This window comes from Populus nigra, chromosome 13 (genome assembly GCF_951802175.1).
Source record: "Populus nigra chromosome 13, ddPopNigr1.1, whole genome shotgun sequence".
NCBI lineage: Eukaryota > Viridiplantae > Streptophyta > Magnoliopsida > Malpighiales > Salicaceae > Populus > Populus nigra.
The window spans coordinates 1,975,576-1,992,459 of record NC_084864.1 but is presented as its reverse complement, the minus strand read 5'-3'; the positions used below and the strand labels follow the sequence as shown (position 1 = coordinate 1,992,459).

The 16,884-nt window shown below is 33.5% G+C and overlaps 2 protein-coding genes and 1 non-coding gene across 6 annotated transcripts; all 3 read right to left on the bottom strand.

Moving 5' to 3' along the window:
- Nucleotides 1–1,722: 1,722 nt before the first annotated feature.
- On the bottom strand, nucleotides 1,723–1,794 carry TRNAT-UGU (transfer RNA threonine (anticodon UGU)). The gene has a single exon. It is a non-coding gene; the product is annotated as a tRNA-Thr (tRNA).
- Nucleotides 1,795–2,406: 612 nt separating this feature from the next.
- On the bottom strand, nucleotides 2,407–6,065 carry LOC133670894 (serine/threonine-protein kinase-like protein ACR4). The gene has a single exon (XM_062091491.1). It carries the CDS (start codon nucleotides 5,280–5,282, stop codon nucleotides 2,514–2,516), a length of 2,769 nt encoding a protein of 922 aa, XP_061947475.1. The 5' UTR covers nucleotides 5,283–6,065; the 3' UTR covers nucleotides 2,407–2,513.
- A 4,120-nt stretch (nucleotides 6,066–10,185) lies between these two features.
- LOC133671722 (uncharacterized) lies at nucleotides 10,186–15,737 on the bottom strand. 4 transcript variants are annotated; one of them, XM_062092577.1, is made up of 9 exons: nucleotides 15,598–15,737; nucleotides 15,297–15,440; nucleotides 14,296–14,413; nucleotides 14,056–14,162; nucleotides 12,702–13,781; nucleotides 11,629–11,666; nucleotides 11,337–11,541; nucleotides 11,009–11,096; nucleotides 10,186–10,477 (listed from the first exon to the last, which is right to left on the bottom strand). In XM_062092577.1, exons 2-8 carry the CDS (start codon nucleotides 15,438–15,440, stop codon nucleotides 11,094–11,096), a joined length of 1,695 nt encoding a protein of 564 aa, XP_061948561.1. In that variant the 5' UTR covers nucleotides 15,598–15,737; the 3' UTR covers nucleotides 10,186–10,477; nucleotides 11,009–11,093. The 4 variants fall into 4 exon arrangements, with proteins under 4 accessions (XP_061948561.1, XP_061948562.1, XP_061948559.1 ...); XM_062092578.1 differs by having other exon boundaries at nucleotides 10,186–10,471; XM_062092575.1 differs by having other exon boundaries at nucleotides 11,350–11,541.
- Nucleotides 15,738–16,884: the final 1,147 nt, after the last annotated feature.

Here is a 16,884-nt window from a genome sequence, read left to right as displayed (position 1 = left end):
ATAAGAGAAAAGAAAAAAATCTAAAGAGATAAAAAAAATAAAAAAATAAAAATATTTGGCTCCAAAACCGGATCCAATAGTGTTGGGTCTACCTACTCAGTATGGTCGACTTCAAGTTGAACCGAATAGTTTTGGGTCTTGCTGCAAGGATAACGCCTCCCAAGCACTACTGTTATCTATAGTACAAATACTTTATGTTTATAGTATAGTTCACAGTATAATAAGTTTATATCCATAATACATGCACAATGTTTTTCTTATACTTTTTAAAATATAGTATAATAAGGGCATAGCTATATGCTGACATGGTAGTCCACAAATTAAAATAAAGACAAATTCTTCCTATATATATTTTTTTATTATTTTGACTATAAAATATATATTTAAATCATCTTTCATGTATTAAATATAAATTCCTTTCTCTTCGTAATTAAACTTATATTAACATCAATAATTCACTACAAATTAACATAACGTGTCACCATCATCAAAATTTATTAATACTCAACAATCCAAAATTTTAAATTTTAAATTATTTTATACCATATTAACAAATAATAAAATAAAATAATTTGGAATCAAATTCTGATTTATTTGGAAAAAATAAATAATAATATAATTTGGAATCAAGTTTTGATTTATTTTAGCAGCCACAATTTACAACAGCAGCCAGTCATAATACTGTATTTATATTGTTAGTCATGACCAATAGTTTGCCTGCATTGATTTTTCAATTATAAGTAAGAATGACAATTTAATCCTAGCTTGATGGATATAAAACTGAATGCGTGGATTTTTTTTTAATATAATTACATTGATGAGTAATGGATAGTGAGTTTTTTTTTAATAATTACTTTAATTGATAAATAATGAATATAATATAGATATTGTTAAACTTAACTCGAAAGCTAATCCAAAATTAATCCCTGATCCAAAATTAATCTGAGATATATATATATATATATTATATAAAACATAAATATTTCTATTTGTTGAATGTAAGATGCATATGTATAACATGTATAATTTTACCATTTAATATATACACACACCTCAAATATATTATTATTACTGTTATTTTATATTAAATAATAAATAGCACTCAAATAATGGATACTATGTGAAGATTAGAGAACTTTAGGCGGTTCTCGTAAAAAGATAGTGAAAAAAAATATCTCTAGAGTTGATACTAATAGGAATGTATAACATAATGCTTCTATAGATTCAATTATAGCTTTAAATTATATATTCCATATATTTTTATTTAGAACTAATAAAAAAAAACAAGAGTCAAAGAAAAGAAAAAGGTGAAGATTCAAATTATAGTTTTAAAACCTGGGCTGATGGGTTGCTCTAGGACTGAAACCGGACTGGATTGAAAAAAAAATAAGGAAATGAGAAACCTGGTGTAACCTGACTGACCCGGTGACCTGGTAAGACCCGGTCAAAAACCTGGTTACAATCCATTGAATTTTATTTTTTTTATTAAAAAAACATCATTTTGATTTTTTTTAAAAAATTAACCCCATGTATCATTGATGATTCTAATAATGATTTTAAATATATTTCATGACTTTAAAAAACATTGTGAATTGACTTGGAATACATTTATAAATAAAGTATGAATATTAAATTCTTTATATGTTAAATAATAAATGAAATATAGATATAATGAAATGAACGTCCCTACGAGTATGCAAAACTTAAGGCAAATAAAGAAAATGCCCTCACGCAGGATCGAACTACGGACCTTCAGTTTACAAGACTGACGCTCTACCACTGAGCTATAAGGGCTCTTGTATACGTACTGGAACCAATAAGTATTAACTAATATATACGGAAGCGAAACTCCTTACCACCTTGAAATATGTAAACATTTGTTTTTATTGATACACGCGTTTATGACATCAATTCAGACCATGAAAGTTTTGTTTATGTATGATTTTCATGAACCATTTAGCTGTAATTGTATTTCCTGTTATTCATGTTTGATTGCATGTCTAGCTATCTAGGCATCAAACTGCATGAATGCATGGGTCAAAAGGCAGCATTTGCTTTGATATTTCAACATGCAGCCAGTCTCAAGCTTGCTGAGGTTGACTAACAGGGATTAAGCTAAGGGATGCTCTTGTAGAACAGGAGGCCTGAGTCTTGTTTGGGGTTCAAATTGAACCTCTGGTATTTCATGATATTAATCTCCAGGAGGGAAAGGGAACGGTTCATGAAGCATGAAGCAGCAAGACAGCCTATGGATAGAACATGAACAAAAACATGCACCTTCTGAAAGTGTCGGAACCTTATGAAGAACCATCTAATCGTAAGAAATGAATACATAAATTGCCAGCTGAAAGTTGCAAGATAACGAAGTGATTGTCATGCTGATGGTAGAGGTAGAATCACTTGGTGTTCCAGAAAATTACCCTTTTTTTAATAAAAAAAATTCATTCTACAAGAAACCAAATGCAAAGCCAACAAACCACAACCAAGAAATCAAAATGTTTCAGGCACTCATTTCAGAAGTTATGCTGCAAGAACAATCTTTCTTGAGGTGAAGCAGGTCCAATCTCTTCCTCCAAACTCCTCAACCCATCCCCGACGTTTGCAACATAGCCTAAATTTCTTGTTGAGGTTTTACCATCAACATCTGCATCGGAGGCTGAAGACTTTCTCCCTTGAGAGGAAGTAACACTAGGAAAAGTTATCCACGATGGCGCTCGAAACTCGATCCTTTGGTCTTCTCCTTCTACAACATCAGTTTCTGAGACCGCTGATCGGTTTGAAGATCTTTGAGAAGATTTCTTGTGCAATCTACTGCTTCCAAGAACAACTTCGGTTGGCAATATTGGTTGGTCATTACTTGGACTGCCCATCAGTTGTGCAAGGGCACGTTCCAAAGCTGTTGTTACTTTATCCATGGATGGCCTTTCCTTCCCCCTCATTCTGACACACTTGCAAGCCACATTTGCAATCCTTTTCAAAGCTTCAGGATCGGATGGAGGCTTCAAAACTGGGTCCAATATGGCTGATATATCTCCTGCTTTGATCAGGGGAACTGCCCATTCGACTATATTTCCTTCTTCGTATTGCATATCTATGGCCTTTCGGCCACTGAGGATTTCCAAGAGCAACACGCCAAAGCTATAAACATCGGATTTGGTTGTGAGGTAGTGAAGCCTATAGTACTCAGGATCAAGATAGCCAAGAGTTCCTGCAGGTAGCTCAGCCAACGGCGAGCTACTATTAGCTGGCCCCAACAAAGAAAGGCCAAAATCAGACACTCTGGCGTTGTGTTCTTCATCAATGAGAATGTTTGAAGATTTGATGTCTCGATGAATTACGGGTGGGCAAGCGTAACCATGCAAGTATTCAATTCCCCTAGCTGCTTGTACTGCAATGGTAACCCTTCGAACCCAATTCATTTGCTCTTTTAAGGCAGGGTTCTTTCCATGAAGATGCTGGTGCAAGGATCCATGAGCCATGAATTCGTAAACCAGAAGCCTTTCTCCACCTTCTTCACAATAGCCAAGCAAGTTGAGCAGATGAGCATGGTTTAGTCTTGATAGCAGATCAAGCTCAGTGTGGAATTCTTTCGAGTTTTTCTGCTTATCAGAACACACTATTGCCTTTTTCACTGCAACAAGTGTCCCATTCCTTAAAACCCCCTTATAAACACACGAGAAACTTCCTTTTCCCACTAGGGATTCTTCCTTGAATCCGCTGGTGGCCTTCTCAAGTTCCTCATAAGTGAACATCTGTGCCCTCCTTAACTTGATCTCATCCATGTCGGGGCGGATTCTTCCGTTATCTTTAGAAACTGAAGAACCGCTACCACTGTTTTTCTTGGTCTTTGATTGTTTTGCCGAGCATTGACAGTTCCTCAACCTATAGCGAACATACAAAATAGCAGTTGTCGTCACAACCACCACCAAGAACATAGCAAAGCCAATCTCCGCAATAATGACCGGCAATTGCAATGACCAAAACCTGTTCTTTTCTTTAGCATTATTGGAATATAAAGAAGAACAGTTTGAGAAGCATTCTGATGAATAACAACTGGAACAATTATAATCACACTGACGATCTGATTTCGAAGTGCATTTGGTTTTCTGGTACATTTCAGCAGGACAACCATTACTGCAAGACAAGCAAGCACGAGAGCCTGGAGATGTGCACGGTGTGCTGGCACCAACAAATTCATAGGAACCGGGAGGGCAAGGAGTAGTTTTGCAGAGTCCAGGTGAAACAGCTAGGGGAAGAGAGCTAGGGAACCCAAGACCCCAACAAACAGGTAGGAGAGATTTCTCGGCAAGAATTCCACAAGTGAAGTAATTTCCAGCAGCTATTTCGTAGACCTTAATGCCAGTAGGAGTCGGAGTGCTTGGCTTTACAATATAGCCCCAACAAATCACCTCGCGGTTATAGCTCTTGATTCCACAAGCGTGGAACTTTCCTCCAACAACAGACAGCATAGGATCACTCGGAGGCAAATCAACATTTCCTTGATTCAAATATGCTGCTGATATCACAGAAATCTCTTCTTCAAGGTCCAAGCTCGTTCCCCAACAGAAGGCTCTTGAATTCACCCCCTCTAGAATCCCACAAACATGATATCCACCAGCTGCAATCTTTTGAAATCTCTTTTCTTGAGGAATCAAGCTGATTACACGGCTACTAGCCTGATCACCCCAGCAGAAAACAGTCCTATTCTCAGAAAACAATCCACAATTAAAGTCAGAACCAGCTGAGATTGATTGAATCTGCCCATCAAACACATGGTTCCTTGTCATGTTGTAACCCCAACAGTCAATAAGAGAAAGGTTTCTACGCCTGCCTGTTAAAGGCTTTCTCAAACCACATAAGTGGTAATCACCAGCACTGATTTCAACATACTCAGCCTCTTCCATCATAGGCTGAGGCACACCTGGTCGAAGATAGCCACTACTTCCCCAACAATACGGTCGGTTAGATTCCAACAGAAGCCCACAAACAAAGCCATCTCCAGCAGTTAGACCAATGAAAGGAAAATAAGCTGGAGTTTCAAGGATTATAGCTGAATTTGAACCATAACAATTCACAAGATGAGACCCATCTGATTTTATACCACAAAAGGCAGGACCTTTCTCACCATAAGAAATGGCAATGGAAGACATGGAGCCTAAACCTGAGACTAGCCACCATAAATCTGATAGAACCACAAATTGAACCACAAATCCACAATTCCATTTGCTAGTCATCAAGACCCTAATAAGGAAATCTCCAACAGAATGGCTCCAATTCCCCATCACACCAGCCAAACCCCAAGATATATAGATATGAAAGGCCACCAACCTGATGTTTTTTTGATAGTTAACCACCAACACTACAGGTAGACAGGGACTTCATTGAGTAGGACTTGCATGTTAGCTAGCCTCTTAAACCAAGATGTAAAATTCTGATGTCTGTCATTGTTCCACAACATAAACCAGCAAAGAAATGCAAAAATCCATTAAGAACAACACCTAAACACCAAGCCATACTCCTTTTTTTGCATCCAAAGACCACAGCACACAACCCTCAAGCATAAGCAACAACGGAGAAGAAAATGCGATGAACAACACAAATATACTTGAAGCTACTGATGGTCAACCAAAATCCAGAATAGAAAAACTGGCTATCTTAACACAAGAACCTCTACAAACTACAAGCTCACAAACACAACACCTTAAGCTGAAAATCCAAGAACTTGTCCAGGTTTTTATCTCTATACCTCCCTGCTTTAAGAAAAGAACTTACCCTTTAACTGAAAGAGAGACTTCTGCAAGTTTTGGATCCAGAAACTTGCATTAGATCACATTTAGAGCCAAACCTCAGCTTCTTTCAAGTATACCTTCAACCCCACCTCATTTTTAGTAAAAAGGGCTTCTCTCTTTTGCATGTGGGCTCCTGAAGAATGCTAATCAAGAAAAGATAAAAAAAAAAAACCTTGAGGTGGGATGAGTTTGTTGATGATGGTTACAGGAGCATTGTGGTTTCAGGCAAGAGGGAGAGAGAGTAATAAATGTCCATAAAACTGCAGCTTCTCAATACAGGCAGGTGTAGGTGAAGACAATAAATGAGGTAGTTAATGATATATGATGTTTTTCATGCCTTGTTTACTGCACTCTATAGCTTTTGTCAAACCTCTTCTTTTCAACTCTTTCGCTTCTTGAGTCAAAGTGTAAAAACCACCTTCTTCTTCTCTGATAGGTAATAGGTTCTCATGCATGGCTTTGGCCTCCGATGAGTATACTGCGCTGAGTTACGAATTTTATGTGTAAGAATTCACTATAATTAGCATCCTCCAAAAGATTTTTCAATGATTATCATCATAATTATACTAACCGTCATAAAGATGTTATGATTGTCCGAAAAACAAATTCAAGAAATCCTGCATGCTATTAATAGCTGCTTAAACCTTTTTTTATTTTTTTTGTTAATGACCAGTGAATTATGGTTTAAGTTGATAATTCTCACTTAGATTTCAAATTTAAATTTCATATATTGGTAACGTACTTGGGATAAAAATTATTAAATTCGGTTTAATTTATATATCAACCCTTAGTTTTAATTTTTTAAAAAAATATTATAAAATAACATTATTATAAATTGGTCTGAATTAATTCATTAAATTTATGATTTGAATTTTTACACATTAGATTCAATAAATTTTTTTCCAGATTACTAATTAATTTCTCACCGTAAAGTTTCTGAAAGAACAAAAATATTCATGAGAATATAGGTTAAAAAAAGATAAATCTTGAAGGGTATAACCTAACTGGTCAGATTTTGAATTTACTTTTTAGAGATCACTATTTCAAATGTCATAAACATTAGAGGTACTAGAAACTTACATAATCATTAATTTCAGGTTTCATGAGATTAATTGAATTGCATGTATACTAGTTTGGAGATTCATGTCAATAATAATAATAAAAAAAGTGGTTTCCATCATTTAGCAATCGGCTGAAATAGAGGTGACCCTCTTGACTGGAATATATAACTTCTTTAGATTTCACTGTACAATAAACTCTTTTTGACCCATTAATTAAAAAAAATATTTCAATTTAATTTTTTTTATTCATAATTATATATATTAAAAAATAATATAAATAAAAAATTAAAGATGTCTTAGGGTTAGCTAGAGACCTCCCTTTGTTGCCTTAGGAAGGTTAGGTTAAAAATTAAATTCAGTTGGTTGGGTAGTACTTGTACCTATGTTTAGTCTTTAAATGAATTAATGAGATGTACCCCTCCTCATCCTAGGACATAAGGGTAGGGACTATGATCTATAATATATCTTGATTGGATTAAGGATAAATTTAATATTATTAATAAAAGTATTTTCAAATTAATTTATGTATTAATTGAGATTACAAAAACACATTTATGTATTTAAAGAAATTTAATTGAAATTACAAAAACACATCTATTATTATTATTATTGGAATTAGATTAGTATATGAAAGAAATTCATAGGGTCATGTGATATGACAAGAACACAAAGAAGTCCCCATTTCAAGGGATATGCATAGAGCGTAAGATGGGGATTTTGCATGATACCATCGAACTAAGGAAAGGGGCCAGCGAATGAACATTTATTAATTCATATCTTTGTTCTATCTTTCGTCTTGTTTTGGTGGTTTGAGCTTGATTTTGAGTTTGGTTCGCAGGAAGATTCACAGTTTAATTAAAAAAATAATAATTCAATTTCTATTAAAAAAATAAAAAGTTACCTGCGTATTTAAAGCTTGGCTAGACAAGTCAAAATAATAATTCATCATTTATTCAAGATCTGACCTAAGCTGAATATCATGTTAAATTAGATGGGAGTTATCTATAATTAGTAATTTGGTCAAAATCTAGCTAGACAGGTCAAATTAATGATTTATCAATTCAGGATCTCACCTGAACATAAAACTTCATACTGTATTATTTAATTTATTTATTTCAAAAAAAACTTAAAATGGTATTATTTTAAATTGATTTAAATGTATCTAAATTGATCCACTTAATCTGTTACCGGAACCAGATCAAACCGAGATTTATATCTTAAAGAATAAATAAGTAAATATAAAAAAAATATAGGTTTAGCTGCAGACTTTTCTATGGTTTTCTTCTGTCTACTAGCTTCCTTTAATTCTGTGTGCCTTGATCTTTTTTCTCAAACAGCTATTATTTTATATTACTTCTAATAGAATATTTAATCTTGTTGGGAGGATCAAATACCATAATCTGAAAGGTTAGCAAACCCTAGCAACCTATTATAAGGTACATTGCAAAATAAATCCAATGGATCAACATGGTGATCAAGGAAATTTATTTATTTATTTTTTTTAATTTGAATTTTGAGATAAGCATCCAATATAATGTACTAAACTCATACAAAAATATCATATCAATGTGATTAAAACAATATATTTAAACTTAATTAACATATAAATCGACTTGAAATACCCATAATTACTACAAAATCAAATCAATATTATTCAAAAGAAACCTAGTAAGCTTTCTGGAGCCTATGTTACGAGCTACACACAAGGGTACACGTCTAGCAAATCATTATAGAAAAAATCTTTTCATAGAAAAAGATTTGGACTGCGTAAATAAGTGAGAGACTGGCTTTTGAAGCAGCCACAGGTAATAGATTCGTGTGCTTTGACTGAAAATGTAAGAATTTGAAGAGTTTTAAATTGAATAATCGGTTACATGACCCACCTTGAGCCACACAATTAGCTATATATATATATTAAGAAGTAGACCGTCCAAGAAGAAGAAAAGAGACCTCATCAGGGTGGGATCTGGCTAGGAAGTTGACCTGGTATAACTTAATCGATAATCGATGTAATTAGTTAACTTTTATTTTTAATCGATTAAGTTAAAACCTAGGTTTTTTTAAAAATATATTATTTTAAATATAAAAAATTAAAATAATATTATTTTAATTAATTCCTAACCTGGCCCATGACCATGACCGAGTTATAGTCGTGCCAGGTACAATGCCTTCACTTGTTTTGGAAGCTATACGTCTTTTTTTTGTTATTATTTTTAATTATTTGTTAGAATATTTATGATTTTCTGTGATGGATCATAAAAAATAAAATATGTTGCGGTGGTCAGAAACTTCAAGGTCATAATCTATATTTAGTAGTCTTCACGGGGTGTGATTTTTTTCAATTTTTTCTATTATAATATGCCCGTTTTACGAGTATTTCATGTGCAAGGAATTAGAAGGGTATAAACTATAAACTCCATGGATAAATAAATATTTAAGTGAACTGACTGAGCAGATGCTGAAATTTCTTGACGAGGAATCTCTTAGAGACTCAGACGTAGATGAACTAAACAGTAGCCCATAATGTATCCTCCAACTCTCAATTAGATCTTCAGACTCAAATTTTATTTAATTAGGCCCCTCACTAGTTTAAAATATTTTTTTATTAAGAAATGTATTAAAATAATATATATTTTTATTTTTTAAAAATTATTTTTAACATTAGTATTTCAAAACAATATAAAAACATAAAAAAATTAATTTTAAACAAAAATAATTCAAAGTTTTAGAAAACATAATTTTAGTTGTGTTTCCAAACACACCCTTAATCCCCTCCTTAAACATCATATTTTAATAAACTAAGATTTTTTTGGGGGTTTGGATCCTTAGGCAGTCCAAATGGAATACATTTTTTTTTCTTAATAAACTATGATTAATATATCTTAGTCAACACTTAGGGAGCATCTAAAAACACTGGTGGAGCTGATTCTAACAAACAGTAAGTTTAAATGAGAGAGTCTCAAGAGCTGAAGGAGCTTACTTTCAACTTGGAAAATCTCAAACATTACCTATGTTGAGCTTCATATTTTGTCCATAGCAAAGCCCACTGGATTTTGAGCTTCATATTTTCTTCTGCCTTCACCAACTGGTCATCATGCAGCCGAATTGATGATGTAGGATCGGACATGAAGGGAGGTGTATCCTTCGTTCAGCAAGAAGGATAAAAGCCCAACGAAAACAAAAAAAAAAAAAAAAAAAAAAAAACAGAGGAGAAATCCCTCTCTAATACTTCTTGGCATGTAATTTTCGATCCTTTTTCCTTCTACGTCCCTTCCATTTTATCCAATCCACTTGACAAACATACCATAAGATTTTGAAAAATCAAGGCAAAGATCAATAAAACTCCAGGAAATTTTGTTTTACGAATTCATAAAAGAATCGGAGGTTACAAAATCCGGATGATATACAAATCTGGCATTCCGTACAAGAAAAAAAAAATACAGTACAGGTAATTATTACAAAAAAAAAAACAACAACAATTTGATATTTACCTTGTACTTCAGTATTCAGATTGCTTTTGTGACTGCTCTTGTGGCAGCAGAAAAATTACAAGGCTCTTTAACCACCTTGAAGACTGTAGTTTTCTTTCCTGTGCGAACTGATCTCCAAAAAATGTTGAATCTGCAACTTAATGAAAGTAAGATGGGCCATTAATACAAATCTAAAGTCAATTATTGCCATGCATACATATACATGTATCTGCATGCATGGCCGGCATGTGCGTATGTATTGAATGAATAAAGCCAATCATCATCATCATCACATATATATAATTCACTTCGTGGTAAGAGAGCAGCAGTCTGGATTTAAGCCATGTGTATGTGAGTGTTCTGTTCTTAAACTTGTGGGCCTTTATCTGTGTCAGGAGGTCTCAGCATGTGTTATGTTATTTTAGGTGGAACTTCCTCAGTTGGAAGATTAATCAGTTTAACTAAAAATGAACGTATGCAATCAAGCACATTAACACATGAATGCATGCATGATTCCGGAAACCGATCCGTTTAAAGAGGAGACCGTATCTACTGCAGTTACAGAATAACATGATTCGCTTTCGACAACTCTAAACGTGATCTTCTATTAGAGACTGCTTCGCAATAGAGAAGAATCGGCTTGTTTCACATCCAAGGAAAGTAAGAGTAAAACGAGTGCTGTGCTTACCATAAACTGTACCCTAAATTTGGAAACAGCCAAATAATAATATCAATCCAATTGTTGCGATGCAGGCAGCATGTAGAACGCGAACTCACTGGAACCAAAAGAAAGAAAGCAAGAAAAGCAGGGAATCACTAACATTTCGAGATAAATACAATGGCAAAAAGTTAGAAGTCTAGAACATAAGACATGAAAACTAGCAGCTCTGATGCCAATACAGGTCATGGTCTACCAGGTAGATGTATGGCCTAGGTCATGATTAGTTATCCACTTAAACGAGGTGTCCATTTGCAGTAATTAGTAGTATGACCAAAGTAATGCATCAAGAGAGAACCTTAGAGACTAGCCTCATGGATCTTCTAGGAAGGACCTTTCCAGCAGAGCGCCTTGTGCTTCTTAAAATTATTGTGTCATGCTTGCCACAGCCATTTTGACTCGCCCTGTCTACATGTGACCTCTTTCTAAGGAGTTCTTCACTTGATCTGAGAATTTCAGACTTCAAAGAAGTCTTACCAAATGAGTCATCAACCTGCGAGCATCTGAACGAGGCAGATTTGCATACAATCAGCTAACAGCATAAATATAAAACAGTAGAAAAGGAGACTTTTACAGGAAAAATAAATTACACTGAACTCTCCCTGCCACTGATAGCATTGCTCCATTCCTGCAAAGGTGGAATGTGGTTTTAACTCATTAGCTTTACTGGGTATACTTGTCAGAAACCAAAAATTGATGTGGATATCTTACAGATAAGAAGTAAAATTTTGCATTTTAATAAATAAATATTGTTTCAACAAAGGTTCCATAATAGTAGTCAGTTTTGCATGCTGCTGCAGCACATAAGAGGAATGCATAATAGGGCCAAGAAGATTCTGCCCAAGTAATCAATTTATAAAAAGAGACCAGCTATGAGAGAGTTAGAGCAGTCAATATACAAAACTGCCTTCTGATTAAATTTGTAAATCTCCCAATATAAATCAGAGAATATTTGCTAATTGACAGTAGAAAACTTTTACAGTTCTGTCAACAAAAGAGGGAAATTTTAATTGCAGAACACATAAAACTACCCTTAACTCATTTCTTTCAGCAACAAACAGAAAAAAAGATTAAAGCAAAATTAAGTGAGACAAGCAATAATATCATCTGAACCATGGAATCTTTAAAATATTTAGCCGATATAGAGCACCTCACAATTAGGATTACAATGAATGAACTGTCCAACAAAATAGTGGATGTGGACAACTCACAAGCAATAGTCAGAACTAAAGCTATTTTACATAATAGTATTGGAAAATTCACTGACATTTGAATTAGTCAGAACTTTACCCAAGGATCATCTACAATCATCAAAATCACAGGATGAGATATTGCAAAACCATGTTCTTTTCTTTTGGTAGATAAAGAGGCTGGAAAACCATTTTGCTATCCACCCATACTTCCAAATTCTCCTAAGAACTAACCTTACTGCAGGAAAAACAAAAAGAAACAAAGGGTCTCTACAGTGACAATATAATTTTAGATTTGACAGTGAGGCAGATGAAACTCCCATCCATAACTATTTGATAATTTGAAATAACTTCAGCCTCGTAACATTGCCTCATGATGCCACACTTTCAAATCTAGATATAGTAGATGTCAAGAAAAACCATGAAAATGCAACATAGTATGTTCACCCAAAGTAGACGAGAAAAGGTATAACCTGCTCTTCGGAGCATGCGGGCACCTGGTTATCGCAACGATTGTTCTCACTTGAATTGGCTAATCCATCCTGCTCAGATCCTTTATTGTGCTTTGAATTATATGGATCCAAGAATTTGCCATTTTTATGAGGTAAACATGATGCATCTTTGGGATAATTTCCAGTTTCTGATAACTGCATCTCCATAAAGCATCCAGGGAATACAACACTAGCATTCTCAAGATTACAACTGTTCTGCTGGGTTGAATTCTCACAAACTTCATCATCACGCTTTGAACTCTGATGCATCAATGCAATACAATCTACAGAACCGTTGGAGATGGAGTTTACAGCAAAATTGCAGGCTGTCTTTTCTAACGTAGTGTCAGTGATATCTGAATCAGGGGCAGCGATGCTCTCCTTTTTGCTACAGGATTCAGTGTTCGAAGTTTTCTGGTTCTGCCCATCAGAACTGGGTTCGGCTGAGGCAAGTCCTGGATCCGCCTCCAAGGATTGCGTAACATCTACAACTACACCACAAGGTATTATGGGTGATGAGATTAGGGAATTATTACCTCCAACTGGATGACCATTACTCACATTAATATTTTTTCCTGCAACTGAACTTGGAGAAGGATCAGTTTGCACAAAGTCATCCCTGATTTGGTCAGAATCCATATTCTGAAGAACAGAACTTTTCATTTTCTTATTACTCTCTCCAATACACCCAAGCTCTTGATAAAGACTCCGAGACTTGGTATTAACCACATTGTCGCACAAAGAAACTTGATTTTTATATTTCTTAATCCACTCTGATGGGCTTGAATTCAGATCAACACAAAGTTTAATTCCCTCTTCCGAACTGACATGAAATTCAAAAGATGCTGGGACATTTGCAGTAGTTTTCATAGAAGGCTGGGCATTCTCTTCAGAACTGGCTATAGTATTTACATCTGTACCATGAAATGGGGGCGAATCTTCTACCCTGCCACCAAGGCTTAATTGGGGCTTATTATGGTTGACATGACTCCCAGCATATTCAGAAAAAAACTGAGATGGAGATACCTCTCGAAAATCATTAATTAAGCCACCAAAGATTTCCTGTGGATATGTAAGGAAAACAAAATTAACAAGCAGGAAATCAGATTTTGCAGCACTTGTAATGCAGATAAAAAGTCTTAAAATCAAGAGATTCCTTTGATATCGGCCTCTAACATCTCCCATGTTGATTAACACATGCGAAATTTAAGACCCATCTTGAGTCAATCAAAAAGGAGGAATATGCATCATGTACGGTCTATATGGAAGCATTTCAATCATTCAAATCTTAATAAACACTTTCACCCAGGAAAAAAAAAGAAAAAAATAAACACACCTTATTATAAGCTCCAGGCCCAATAAAACTTCCCGATTTATTGTATTTGAAATTTCTATTCCCTTTGTTAATCTCCTCTCCGGGACAAGATCCGAGTTCAAAACCATCTGAAACAGAAATAATGATCAGTTTTCATAAGAATCTATATCAATTTGATAGAAACTCAATCTACAATCAGAAATATAATACTAAATTCAATGAAATTAGAATCACAGTATGGTGGTTTGCAAAGGCACAAACCTTGTATAGAATTTAATGCAGGCTTAGGCTGCAATGGTGGCATCGAAGACGTATGAAGTAAAGCATTTTGAACCCCACCTATGCTTGTGCTAGATGATACCAAACTCAAACCCTTCCTCTGCAAATATGTCAAGGCATCAGTGTTTCAGTGTACTTAACAAGCAAAAACATTTTAACTGATATCAAAACAAATGCAGAACTCAAAATCTGTCTGTGTGCGGAAAAAAGAACAAAAATTCAAACCCTCATGCCATTAGCATACCATGCAAAACAATACTAAAACTTGCCTAATTTTCACAACTACCTCCTCAAATACATATAAAACTCATGAATAAGTTCAAAAATAACAAAAAAGCAATTTCTAAAACATATTAAAAAACAAAATGGTAACTTCTTCAAGAATGAACTGCACTCAATCGAATCAGATCCAAAATTCATTATTTAACAAAAACTAGTAAGTACTTCAAAGTCTCTCCTCAAAAAGCTCATAGCAAATTAACATACCAACCATTCATAAAACACGTGGATGGTTTCAAATAAAACAAAAACTACGAATTTGGCAAATAAAGCATGCCGATAAGTTCAAAAACCTCGAAAAACATTTTCTACAACATACTAAAGAAACCGAATCATACTTCTTCGAGAACAAACCGCGCTTCAATGCCAACCAAAACTAGCATTTACTCCAAAAACTTTCTTCCAAAACAACTCATATCAATTACATACCATATATTCATAAAACACACAGATAATTCCAAACAATATTAACAAAACTACAAATCTTTCTTCCTAAACAACTCATATCAATTACATACCATATATTCATAACACACACAGATAATTCCAAACAATAGTAACAAAACTACAAATTTGGCAAGCTATTAACAAAAATTAAGTTAAAAAACTTCTAAAAAAATTGCCTAATTTTCCAATTTACGTCCTCAACACTACAAATTTAGCAAATTAATAACAGAAATTGAGATTCCTCATAAAATAATTACCATAAAGTAAAACGCAAGCGATTCGACCATTTCGGAAGTTGATTTTCTAGCAGGCAAACTACATTGCTTACACAAACTTTGAAGTTCTTTTCTCGAAAGTTTGCGAAAATACTCCTTTCCGTCCTCGCTCTCTTTATTTAGCATCTGCAATTAGCAATTAATTAGCAAAAATAAAGACGAAATTAAGATATTAAGACATAATTAAGGAGCTAAAGTGCAGAAATTTTAATTCCAAAAGAAAATGAAGAGAATACAGCGCAAGCTCGAGTCTCTAAGGAGAGTGTTTGGGTGTTTAGTGTACCTGATCGGATATTTTCCGGGAAAGATGGCGAGAAAGTGCAGGAAAATGCGAGAAAATTCTTCGCGTTTACTTAGCGGAGAAGACTGATGAGAGTCGGCTAATGCCGTGTTTTTATGGGTTTCATCTTTCAAAATCTTGGCTTTTCTTCTTAATAAAAATAAATAAATTGAGGATATTAACTTTTAGGAAAATCTTAAGACAGTCCCCACATGTTTCATTTTTCAATTAGACTCTTAATGTATTAATAAGTTTTTAATTAGATCCTTTTGATAGTCTTATTTGACAGAATTATTAAGTTATCATTTGCCATTCATGTAATTTCTCTTTCCGTGTAAAAAATTCTCCTCCTCACATGATCTTAAAGTATTTGATAATTTTATATTAAAAAAGAAGAAGAAGAAATGATGTGAGATTAAATGAAGAATATGTGTGTATTTGAAATTAAATCACATATAAAATATAAAATTAAATTTAATTGATAGCCTATTATAATTTTTATGTTTGAAATAAAATATGAAACTATAAAATTAAATTCAATTATATTATTTGAAATACCTAGAAAATTGAATTGGATTAATAATCATGACTATTTTTCCTATAACAAATTAAACTTGATTAATATTTAAATTGATATATTTAGGATGAAATTAAACAAACAAATGAACTAAATAATGCCTACAAACTCTTACTAATAATTTATTAATTTATATAATTTTTAATTACTTGAACCTTATCTACGTATCATCCCCCTTGCCGTGAAAGTTGAAGGCTAAAACCTATCATTTCAACTTCAATTTTGCCTCAAAACCAAAAGAACATGGAGATTTGGTTCCTCTTTCCTGTATTTTTTTTCTTAGTAAAATCTTATTTGTTTTTACATTTTAAAAATTTTAAAAAATTTTATTTTTTTTATTTTAAATTGATATTTTTTTATCTTGACCAATACCCTTTTCTCAAACCTAATGACTGTTCAAAAAGAAAAAAAAACAACAGTAAATAATGGTTGTAAGGTTTAGATAGAAAAGAAAGAAGGGTATTTTTGAAATAATATTTTTAATTCAGCATTATTGTAGCAAATCAGAGGATTTCTGATTTGTTTTTATCTATTTTTTATGAGAATTTTCAATTTCAAATATTTTATATACTCATAAATTACCAACCATACAAAATGCTATTTAAAAAAATCAATTTGATAATTTGATTTTTTGAATACTGTAAATATAGTTTTTTTCATTTATATGCAAAAGACAATTTAAAAGAGTCAATTGCATTTTAATATATTTAATG